We start from the raw sequence: 12,553 nt of genomic DNA, 5'->3' as shown, positions 1-12,553 counted from the left end.
GTAGGTTCGCGAGCAAACCCAAGGAGCCGCCGTCTTGCAGTGAGCAGAGGGTTCTGTCGAAGGACCCTGATTCCATCCCCTGTGTTATCGGCCACACCTATGCTAGACACACATTGCCAGGTGGCTTCTGTAGTGACCACCCCAAACCAGTTATTTTAACCGAGATAATTTCATATGAAGAAGTACTAAGAACTAGGAAGCCAAAATGTCCCTTGAGGTTCCTCCTTCGGGGCAGCAGGGCAGAGGGAAGAGGTTGGGATGATCCAAACTTGAGCTATACAATAGCCAAGACATGGAAACAACCTAAAATGTCCATTGACAGATGAATGGATAAAGAAGATGTAATATATATATGTGTGTGTATACGTATATGTACATATGTATATGCAATGGGATACTACTCAGCCATAAAAAAGAATGAAACAATGCCATTTGCAGCAATATAGATGGACCTAGAGATTATCATACTGAGTGAAGCAAGTCAGAAAGAGAAAGATGAATACCATATGATATCCCTTATATGTGGAATCTAAAATATGACCCAAATGAACTTATCTACGAAACAGAGTCACAGACAGAGAGAACAGACGTGTGGTTGCCAAGGGCAGGGGTGGGGGCGGGACGGACTGGGAGTTTGGGATGAGCAAATGCAAACTAGTGTACATAGACTGGATAAGCAACAAGGTCCTACTGTACAGCACAGGAAACTCTATTCAATATCCTGGGATAAACCATAATGGAAAATAATATGAAAAAGAATGTGTAATATATATGTATAACTGAGTCACTTTGCTGTACAGCAGAAATGAACACGACATTGTAAGTCAACTACACTTCAACAAAATAAATTAAAGAACAAAAAACCCCTAGAACTCCATGAGGGATCCCACAGAGCTACACCTTGGACCTCCGAGGTGGGGTGCTGCTTAGCTGGGGCTGAGGACTGGGTTCAGAGAGGCCTGTGGGGCTGGGACCAAGCTCGGTGGTGGGCTCACTGTTGTGTGCTGGCCTCTCTGAGCTGGTGTGAGGACACGGGTCCTGTGAGCGTTTGCAGAATGGCAAACTGGATTCAGCTGCTGCTATTGGAGAAAAGGAGACTCTCATAGGAACAGGAAACCCACAGGAAGGGGCCAGTCCCTGCTCCCTCTTCCAGTCGCACAGCCTCTCTCTAGCACCCCCTGTTGTCATAGCCTCAGGGGAGTTGCCGGCAAAGCAGAGGTAAGGTTTGCAGTCCCAGTCCCAGCATCACCAAGAAGCCGGTACAGCTACACCGGTAGGTCTGGAGATAAAGCAACAGTAGCTGAATAATTGGCACAGGAGGGATTCTGAGTAGAGCTATTCCTTTATCATTTACGTAAGGCTGAGTGGCAAAGTGGAAAGAATTGGATTAGACAGCAGAGACTGTAATAAATATTAGTGATTAATAGAAAATTATAGATAACAGATACTGGTTGAATTATTTTCCTGTGTAATATTGTATAAACCACTAAATCTCTTGTGACTCCAGTTTGCTCATTGCAAAGGATCTGCAGGCTTTAAAGTTAAGTGTTCATATACGTTTGACACTAGATGCACTCTGTCTGATGTTCGGATAACAAGATGGTAAAGATTAAATACAACTTTTTATTGAATCCCTCCCTGCTTGTTTAACCTCTCTCTGCCTTATTTTTCTCATCTGTAAAATGGGAATATAACACACTCTTCCTTGTAGTGTTATTTAGGGATTTCAGTAGCTTGCCAAGTGCTTAAGGCAGTGCCTGGTGCAGAGCACAGAGGGAATAGATGTTTGCTATTGTTGTTACTCTTATCAACAGCATTATTGAGGTTATCAAGGGAGACAGAAATGAAGAAGCTGTGGTTCCTGTCCTCATACTGCTCACAAGCTAGGGAAAAGAGGGGGGGATATGAACTGACTGTGATTCGGAGTAGAATAGAGCTTAGGGCCGTAATGGAAGTTCAAAGCCGATGCGGGAGATCGGAGCGGGGAAATGCATCCTCCCTGGAACGCGGTCGTGTCTATGCGACTGAGCTGTTCACACAATAGGTCATCGGTGTCCCTCACTCAGAACTGCTTTCTGGGGAACCCGGCACAGCACTGGCGCCCAGATGAAGATGAAAGCCCGGAGTGGCTGGTCTGGGGGGTTCCCTGTGTGGGAGGATCCCTGGGCCAGTGATCTGGTGACCTCTTTAAAAAGAAAGCAAGGAAAGGAGTCAGAAGGCAGTGGTGTAGGAGAGAGGCTACTCTTTGCTCTCTCCTCCCCAGTTCCCGAGGGGTAGAGGCAAGACTAGTCAATGTGAGGCCCCAGTGCCCAGCGAAACTAAAAGGGTGCCCGTTAAAAAAGTCGTCAGTTTCCAGACGTTGACAGCAGAGTGTTAAACCAAGAGCAGGGCCCTTCCGAGTGTGAGACCCCCTGTGACTCACAGGTCTCACGTCTTTGAAGCCCTCCCTGGCTAGAGAGACCTTATTAAAGAGACCACGCAGCCCCTACCTAGGAAGGAATGCATGCAGTGGGCAAAAGGTGGGTCTCAGTGAATTCTGACAACAGGTCATCTTTATTGAGCACTTAGTATGAGCCAGCCCCCCCACACCCCCAATCATTTTATGTGTATTAACTGATTTATTACTCCAAGGTAGCTCGTCTTATTACCTCCATTTTAGAGGAAAAGAATTTGGGGCTCAGAGAAGTTAAGTAACTAGTCCAAGGTCACACAGCTGTCAAGTAGTGTGGTCAGGATTGCAGATCCAGTCAGCTGGGATCCAGAGCCCACGCTTTTAACCACTATGCTACTGTGTCTCTCAACACAAACACCACTTCCCCAGAATGCCCAAGTCCACAGCCCCGAGTGTGGTAAGCTAAGGAGAGAACAGAAATCACTGTCTGTTCACTCCCACATACCCTGAACCTCCATATACATTGCTATACCTAACTTACGTTTTATGCTTTGTATTCTCTTCTGTAAATAAGGATGCTTAGTAAAGCAAAGTGGATGGGGAAAAAAGAAAAAAAAAGGTTGTCTATAATTCAATCAAGCAGACATAACCACTGGGAATAGATTGGTGTGTATACTTCTAGTCATCCTACATATTCCTCCAAATGCCTCATACTACACTTCAAACTTAACGGCCTCTCTTGAAGCGTTTTCCAAGTCACTGGGATTTCCCCGCAGCATCATTTTTCATGGCTCTCCAGATATGTATGATAACGTATTTATCCATTCACGTGTTGCTGGACATTTGTGTCGGATTCCATTTTTTGCTATTCCAAATAGTCCTACGGTCCTATGTGTGTAGCTAACTCTTCTTGTACACCCATGGTATTTCCTAAGGAAAAAAATCCCTGGAAGCAGAATTACTAAGTCAAAGGGCGAATTATATTTGCTTGAGAAAATACAATAAAATAAAAATAAATAAAATATAAAATAAAATAAATTGCATTAAAAAGGCAGCACTGCCACCTTGTATGACAAGCATCTTGCTGCTGGCCCCTTGGGATGCCTGGAGGGTCTTCCCTCTGTGCACACACTCGGTCACACCACTAACACCTTCCCGGTGGTTTGTTTCACGCTTTAACACCATCTCCATCCTGCCATCTCTGTTGTAGACTGTGGCCAAGAAATACCGCAACTACGATTTCCCGGCTGAGATGACGGGCTTGTGGCGGTACCTTAAGAACGCCTATGCCCGGGACGAGTTCACCAACACCTGCGCGGCCGACAGTGAGATTGAGTTGGCCTATGCGGATGTGGCCAAGCGCCTCAGCCGATCCTGAACTTGGCCGTCTTGCCCCATCACTGCTGCAGAAAGACTCACCATCTCCCCAAGGACTCCAGCTTCACGGACTCCTTTTCCACGGCACCTCCAGAAACTTCTGTTTTTATCAGGCCGCATCTTGCTGGCATCACTGGAACCCCAGCCTGCTGTCTTTGATGAAGGTCGGCACCACCCCCATCTGATCAGGCAGGAACCTGCAAGCAGAAATGAGAGGAACCGTCAAGCTCTCAGCCTTTCGGGCCTGGGCTGGGTTCAGTGTATCTGGGGTCAGTGCGGGAGAACGAACCCGTCTGTGGGATTGCCACTGGCCCCTTTTGCCAATATCAAAATATCTCCTAGGCTGTGTTAGACACGTGCAACACCCTGTCCTCGTCCACTCACCTCTTTGTCAGTAACTCCAAGGCCAAGGCCAAACGCCATCTTAGTTCTCATTAGAAAGAGATGCAGCGCTTTTTAGGGGGAGACAGAGAGTGAATGGAAAGAATGGAGCAGGTGTCCATTTGGGCATCCGGCAGACACACCTCCAGTCACTCACCACTTTCTGGCACTCCTGTCCCTTCGGGCACTGAAGGCCAGATTGGAAAACTATTTCAGACACAGTCTCAGTTTGCTGCAGTGCCAGGCGCAGTCTGATGCTATCAGGTACCTGGCTTGATGCTGATCTCCATTTTTATCTGTCCAGGCCTTGCCAGGAAGGGCAATTGGCATGTAATTCCAAGCTGGGGGGACTGGGAAGGGGAGGGGAGGGGAACAGTGTCAATGCCAAAAGGCCCAAGGGGTCTACCAGCCATGGGGTTTGCTTGCTTACGGGAGTGGTTTCCTTGGAGATTACATGCCTGGGTTTGACTGTGTTTATCCACGAGGGAATTTTGGTCTCTGAGAAAGCGGATGGGAGTGGGGGGGTGGAGGGATGGGTGAGGATTAAAAACAAGTCCTTTAGGACTCAATGTTTCCCAGGAATCTTTTAGATAGGTCTTCTCTCTTATGATCTAAGTAAGTCTTGAACTGGTGATGTCATGTAACTACCCACCAAAATCCAAGAATTGGCCAAAAATGACTGTCCGGTCTCTTCAAGTTGTTCCTGGATGTGAGTCTGCTAAGCCGGGTGCTCTCTGAATCAACTGTAGCCTCTGATGGGTGACAGATACATTTAGGAGGTGGCTTGATCACGGAGCCTTAGGAATAAGGTCCATGGGCCTTTCTGATTGGGAAACCATGTGGTTTAAACTCGAACAGAAAATACATACACATCTGGGTAAATTTTCCTACCATCTGACTCAACTGCAAGATGAAAAAGAAGAAACTGTTTTTTAGCTAATATTTCGCTCTGTAGTCATTCTCCTTGAATTTCACCTCCTTAAAAGCTCACCCAGCTTGAGCACGGGGACCTGTGCAGAGGAAACAAAGAAAAATGAGCTAGTCATCAGCTCCCTCTTCTCGTGAACACCCTGGGAGAAAGTCCACCCGCCACAGACCCTCACCTCCAACAATCCTTCCTTCTGTGTTGCCTGTTGGTGGAGAGAGAGGCTCCCAAGTGCCCGAAAGCCCCAGGACTTGGCTCACTGGTCAGTGAGGGCAGGACGGCACAGGGCCTTCCTGTAGAAACATCACCAGATTCTAACCCAAGCAATCCCCGGACCTACCTGCCTCCAGGGATCTCTGGAGATAAAAGGGCCCCCTGATCAGAGCCAAGGAGAAGAAGCAGGAGGGTCTCCTTTAGCCCAGGGAGGAAGACGACGTTTCTCAGCAAGACATCCTATAAGCCTGAGACCTTTCAAAACGCAGAATGAATTGATGCATTTTCACCTCTAAGCGAACCTTTCCACAGACTCCCTGGTAATTTTGTCCCTGGAGATGTTTGAAAAGAACTGGTAAGGAGACAGTCCTTTTGACTGTAGGGAAGAGCCCCAAACTGGCCTCCTGGGAGGTGAAAGCTTGAATGATCCCAAAGGCCTTTTACGTAGTGTGAAATCCTATTGTCCCAGAAATCCTTCCCTCAACGTCACAGCACAAGCGTGATGATCTAAGAGGCAGTTTACTTTCCTGAGACCCAGAGAGGCGCTTTTCTTAAAGCACATCTGAGAAGCATAGCCAGCCAGCGACAGAGAAAACAGGAGAAGCTCAAGTGGAGTAGCTCCCCCAGAGGAGTTTTTGCACCCCAAGGCTCTGCTTTGATATTCAGAATTCAGCAACTGGTGAGTCTTTAAACCCAGCCTTTAAAAACAAACAAGCCAAACCAAATCCACATTGTTGGTTCTAGATGTTCTTTCTGTGGTTGACTTCGTTTTACATAAATAACAATATTAAGGCAAGGGGGTGAGGTTGGGACAGTAACCACGTAGAATAGGGAGAGGAGTGATAGATGGACAGCACTTCCTGGTACTCAATCCAGGACTATCTTTTTCTTGCAACAGGAGATTATCATGGGATGCAACTGACTATTGATTTAAAGCTTTAATGTCTATGACCAGATTTATCAGAATATTTTTACATAATAATAATATTGCCTTATGATTATTTTTTTCCAAAGAGATTTTTCTCCAGATCTTTCAGCCTCCCCGGGTTTTGGCCATGACCTTGTCATGTACACAGCTTATCATCTCCCAGCAACAGTGTGGAGACGTCCTTAGGTGTCCCCAGAACCAACTCAGGGAGTATTGATGGTCTGCAGTTTGACCCTGAACTCCAGAGTGTTAAGATGGGAGGTGACCTTTGTCATTGGTCTGGAATGCATATCGATGCCTCAGAAAGCATTTCAATGATGCTGAAAGGGGATTTATTTGGGTTAAGATCCTGTTTTACTCTGGATTTAATTCTCTCCTTCGACTTTCACATCACTGTGGCTTTTTTGGTGGAGTAGCATAGTGGGGGAGAAACAAGAATCATACTCAGAACGACTGTGTTGAATTTACCCATCTTCTCAGTCCTGCCTGCCTCTCAGGTGGCCCCGAGAGGGTATGGGATAAGATTTTAATAGCTATAAAAGATGAGCTGGGTCAGTAAAATCTGGATTGATTCAGAGCATAGTTCCTTCTATCGCACACCTTCATCACCTGACAATTCAGAATCACAGGCATGAGTACGGCTGTCTTGTTTTGAACAAGGATACAGCTGCCTGGCACCAAGCTCATGAGTTGAAAAGTGAAACCCACACTCCACTGGGTTATTGGACCGCAGGATCTCAAACCGGTTTCAGCTTCCTAGGAAATGGCACCGTCTTCAGCGTTCACTTCTCGTGCTGGTGGGGCCATTGAGGAGTTTGATCTTTTCATTAGAAAGGGGCCATGGCAAGAGTGAGGTTTCCTGGGCTGAATTTTCTAGCACTGAATGAAATAACAGAAGCTCACAACACCTGTGCCCACTGGCCACTCTGCAGAAAGACAAGACCAAGCATCTTAGAATTGTTGCAAAATGCATCATGCCCAGAATGGACCCTGAAGATCTAAGAGTCTTAGAAATCAGCAAGGTCTGGACAAAGAGAATTAAAAGGGAGGCAGAGTCAGGAAAGTGCAGGTCTACCCAGCAAGTTTTCCATCAGGAGGAAGCAGGGAGAGTCTGTCTGAAATTAAGTTGGTCTAAGACATCCAGTAGGTATGTCTGTGGTTCCTATTTCCACTGACCAGGAGCCAGGTCAACAGCAGAGGGAATCAAGATGCCGGTGTCTTCCTCCTTGGAAAGATGAAGCAGTAACTCATGGTTAAAAGTAAGCTCGATGATTCACAAGGGATCACTTTCTTATCTCTTATGTAACATTAAAAAGAACCTAAAGCATTAGAGAAAGGAGTGTGCCTGTGAAGCATCCTGGTTCTGATGTTGGGACAGAAGTGATCACGTCATTGGCTTTGGGGCCCTTCTAGCACACAAGGCCCATTAGCTTCTATCCACTGCTCTTGGCATTTAATCCAAACAACACGTGCCCTCCTATGAATGCATCTTCCTCTCCCTTTGTCAGTATTCTCCTCCCAGTTTACTTTCAGTATCCTTTCATTTCGTAATTAGGTATGATCCAAAGTGTGCGTAATCTTACTTAATGTTACTCAAGGAAATGGATCCAATGCTACCCTCTGCAACCAAAACTAAAATTTAAAGTTGCCTCGTTGTAGGGTTTGGGCTAATCTGTGTTTCTCTAAAAGCAATCTGTTTTTTTGGCAAAATACAATTTTAAGGATACAGTTGTCTAAGGTATTTATGTATAATTAGAGATTTTGCAATACTGACTATGCATATATTTAAAATATAAAATACCCAGCTGATGTTTGAATTTGTCTATCTTTCCTGACCACCTGCCTATCCCATTTTATAAGCTGGAGAGCTAACTAATTTAGCAAAAGAAGCCTAGCTTTTATAAAAGATCAAACGTATCATTTTATAAAGACACTCCCAATGATGGTAACTTGATTTTCTCAGGACCTTTAACTGTGGTGATAAAATCGCAGGTCTTGCTTTCAAGCCTTAATAATGTAAAATGCCTTTTAATGAAGATATTGCTGAGTGTCTTCCTCATGAACCTGAACCAGTCATAAATTTGTTTTCCAGTCTTGATTGATATTGACTGATTCCAATAAAGTTGGTTTATTTTCAAATATTACAAAGGCGATCATCAGACTTCTTACCGGAGGTGGGGATTTCCTATGCTGTTTGAAATGTGTACGAAATACCTCTTTTTTCCCCAAACGTTATTTTATTTTCCCATTGTAAAAGAAAATATGTTCATTCTTCTTAAAAATCAAAAGCACATAAAAATTACACAGCAATAAAAAAGAATGAAATAGGGAATTCCCTGGTGGTACAGTGGTTAGGATTTGGTGCTCTCACTGCCGAGGCCCTGGGTTCAGTCCCCGGTTGGGGAACTAAGATCCCGCAAGCCCCACGGTGCAGCTAAAAAAAAAGTAATAAAAGGAATGAAATAATGCCATTTGTAGCAACATGGATGGACCGAGAGATTATCCTACTGAGTGAAGTAAGCTAGACAAAGACACATATCATATGATATCGCTTCTGCGTGGAATCTGAAAAATAAAAGATACAAATGAACTTATTTACAAAACAGAAATAGACCCAGAGACATAGAAAACAAATTTATGATTACCAAAGGTGTGGGGGGGGGAGGGATAAATTAGGAGGATGGAATTAACGGATACACACTACTGTATATAAAATAGACAACCAACAAGGACCTACTGTATAGCACAGAGAACTATACTCAATATTTTGTAATAACCTATAAGGGCAAAGAATCTGGAAAAGAATGAATATATATATATATACAAAACTGAAGCACTGTGCTGTACACCTGAAACTAACATGACATTGTAAATCAACCAGACTTCAATTAAAAAAAGAAAAGAAAAAAAAAAGGAGGAAGAAGAACAGAAGGAAAAGCAAAAATCTTGTGACTCAGCCATCCAAAAACAGATTTTTATTTTAGCAAGGCTAAAAATTCTATCATGGTACATGGCCCAGGTGAAAAAAATATACTGATGTTCCTTCGTGGGTCTTATTTCAATTTCCTATGTGTATGGTTCCCCGGGGGTGGGCCAGCAGTGACAGTGTAGGTGCGATTTAAGGAACACCTTAAAAGACTGGTCTATCTGCACCCAAAGCTCTCTCTTGGCCCTCGGTGGCCTCGCCCTATCAGCTCTCCTGGCCTGAAATTCCCACCCTTAGCATCATGTCACTGACTCTGGATGAAGGTCCCCAGAATCCTCAGTAAGAATTTACCTGTAGGGTCTTCCCTGGTGGCTCAGTGATTAAGAATCCGCCTGTCAATGCAGGGGACGTGGGTTCAAGCCCTGGTCTGGGAAGATCCCACATGCCGCGGAGCAACTAAGCCCGTGCACCACAAGTCCTGAGCCTGCGCTCTAGAGCCCAATAGCCACAACTACTGAAGCCTGCATGCCTAGAGCCTGTGCTCCGCAACAAGAGAAACCACCGCAGTGAGAAGCCCTTGCACCACAATGAAGAGTAGCCCCCGCTTGCCGCAACTAGAGAAAGCCCACGCACAGCAACAAAGACCCAACGCAGCCAAAAAATAAATTAATTAATTTATTAAAATAAAATTTTAAAAAAGAATTTACCTGTAGTCAACGTAGCACCTGAGGAGGACCTCTGTGAGCATTCACACTGCTGAAAGGTGCAAAGGTCCTGGCAGTCCTCTGTGCTCTCCGTGCTCTATCAGAACAGCTTCTCATCCCTTGGAAGAGATCAGATCCTTGACTCAGGGAATAAGTCCTGGTGGGAGAGGCAGCTGGCAGCTCAGAGCAGATACTGTTGGTGGTCATCTCTCCATCCCGACCACCCCTATCTTCCTCTGGCGATCTCTGATGGGGTCGGAGTCCACTTCCCCATTCCTCCCTTCTCCCCACCTGCCCACTCTCTCCCCACCCTCCTGTGACTCAGGTGAGGATGGTTCCAACCCCAGGTTCAGGAGTGAATTATGAATGGTCTGAGCCTGTCCTCCTGGCTGTGGTTGGTTTCAGAGTTGACTCTTGACCAAGTTTCACCCAGTGTTGTGAGGGGAGGTTTGTTCAGGAACTGCTGAGAAAGATTTCCTTGTTTTTCAGAAAGTGACTCCCTAAGTCACTGCCTCTGGTGCTCCCTCGGAATGTGGGTGTGAGGTCTGGAAGCGCTGCTGCCCTCTGGAGACCATGAGGGCCAAGCCTCAGGTGAAGGCACTAATACACTGCAAAATGCAACAAGAGTGGAGAGAGCCTGGGTCCTCGATGGGACCCCAAGCTGCTGAAATGTCAAATCTTGAGACTGGTTCTACCTCTGCACTTTCTGTCCTGTGATACATCCTAGACTGTTTGAGGATGTTTATTGCTTCTTTGTTTATTATTATGAGTGGCCAAAACATCCTAAGTGGTATATTAGCCAAGTTTGTTGTTGCTGTTAATAGCCAGTTAGATCATCAGCTTGCTCACCCAGGAGGTGTTCTGTGTTTCTACTGTTTGCGTGCAGAGGGTCTGTTCTACAGGCTGACCAAGGGCTGGGAACATGGGTCTTCATCTCTCTGCATCTTGTTTCCTTCCCTATGCCGTGACAAAACCAAGGGGCATGCGAGTGGCAATCACTGTGCTTGGCATTGAGGAGAACTGCGCCTTGTTCCAGAGGAGTTTCCAAAAGGTGGACTTGGAGATGGGAGCATCTCATATACTCAAAGGTGTTGTGGGCCGTTGTCTTTTTTACTCTTATGTCTAGTAGCGTAAGATCACCAGAGTCCCCAGTAAGTTTTGCCTTGTGGGGAAAGGCATGGGGTGTCAGTCTAGAGAGGTAGGAGGCTGAGGATTAAAAACAAGGAGATCAGGATTTTAATCGTAGGTCCATCATTTAGTTACTATGTGACTTGGCATAAAGTCCCTTTCTGAGTCTCAGTTTCCCCCAGGGGTTATTAAGGCCTCTTGCCTATGAGATGATGAAATCCCTGATGAAGAGTATTTATGAATAATAAAGGGTTATTTCAAGTGAAATGACATTTTGGCCAATTGGAATCTTCAATCTGTTGGAAGGTCTCACTGTAGTCTTTAATGGAAAGAGATGATCACCAGAAAACACATGGATACTAGGAGTGTGTGTGTGTGTGTGTGTGTGTGTGTGTGTGTGTGTGTGTGTGTGTTGGGGGGGTGTCTTGTAAATTTCAGGCTATTTTGGAGTCAATTCACCTCCGCATCAGCCTCCTATCTTTCTCATCTACACTGAATGAAATCTACATCTAGATGCAATGAGAATGACTGTGGGCCCCACAATTAGGTTCACTGAGCTACAGTTACTTATGCAGAAAGTAAACCAGACTCAAGTTTTGGAAAGATTTTCAATATAAAGAAAGGACATTTTAAAAAATTTGAGTTTAACCCGTCTTTAACTAGAATATCTCAATGTCCCAAACCTTCAAACCAGTGAATTTGTATAGGACTTGGAGTCTAGACCACACAAGATGCATAGTACAAGTGTCATGAGAGAGACCAGCATAGAATCAACACCTGATCCACCTGTGGCTTGGTTATACGCCATCTTGTAGCTACTTGGCATTGTTCCCTGTGTGTCAATCGCTCCTCATAGCCCCTTCCCCAATGAAAAACTAAGCTCCTTTAAGGACTGGAACGTAGGTTATCCAATTTTTGTGCCATGCCTCAGCTGTCCAGCACTCAGCTAATATCAGACGCTCAAAAATATTTATCAGTGGTTGATTGGAGAGTCATGAGACAGTATTCGAGACTTCTGGTTCACCACTTCCCTGGAGTCCCTGATCCCCACTGTATCGTAATTCTGAACGTGGAATGATAACAGAGTCCAGGACAGAAATGCATGTCTGTGTTTGCTAAGTATGCTTTCATTATACATCTGAAGAATGGATCCTTCTAATACAGTCTGTACAGCACTTATGTGTCTGAACAGATGAAAAGCTGTCTAATGCACATTGAATCGCATGGTTGTGGTTAGGTGATGATCTAGCCGGTTTCCCAAGTAGGCCACAAAATTCTGCCTCGATTTGGTGTACTTAGAAATGGATTAGAAGTTCTGAAGTGAGAGTGACTATGGATGCTATAGTCCTGCAATTATCTGGCTCAATATGAGTTAAACGAATGCATCTTCTTTTCTGAATATATGTTCATTAGAGAAAACTTAGAAAATACAAACTAGCAAGAAAGAAGAAACTAAAAGAATACCTGTAACCCCTCCACCAGGAGATAACCACATTTAATTTACACATAATTATCTAGTGAGATTGAAATATAAATATAGACAATTTTTTTTAACAAAAGAGCTATTATTGACAACTGA

General features: G+C 44.9%; 1 protein-coding gene across 4 annotated transcripts in view; it reads left to right on the top strand.

Moving 5' to 3' along the window:
• Window positions 1–11,221, top strand: part of CLIC5 (chloride intracellular channel 5) — a 198,011-nt gene extending 186,790 nt beyond the window's left edge. For 3 of the 4 annotated variants that reach the window (XM_060308963.2, XM_060308964.2, XM_030870546.3), the window contains one exon: window positions 3,603–4,493. In XM_060308963.2, coding sequence (XP_060164946.1) covers window positions 3,603–3,770 — 168 coding nt within the window. In that variant the 3' untranslated portion in view covers window positions 3,771–4,493. Of the gene's footprint in view, window positions 1–3,602; window positions 4,494–10,335 lie in introns of those variants that run through there. The other variant, XM_060308967.2, reaches the window with a different exon arrangement.
• Window positions 11,222–12,553: the final 1,332 nt, after the last annotated feature.

The sequence above is a fragment of the Globicephala melas genome, chromosome 11 (genome assembly GCF_963455315.2).
Source record: "Globicephala melas chromosome 11, mGloMel1.2, whole genome shotgun sequence".
Lineage (NCBI taxonomy): Eukaryota > Metazoa > Chordata > Mammalia > Artiodactyla > Delphinidae > Globicephala > Globicephala melas.
The sequence above is the reverse complement of the archived record's forward strand: the minus strand, read 5'-3'. Positions and strand labels throughout refer to the sequence as shown.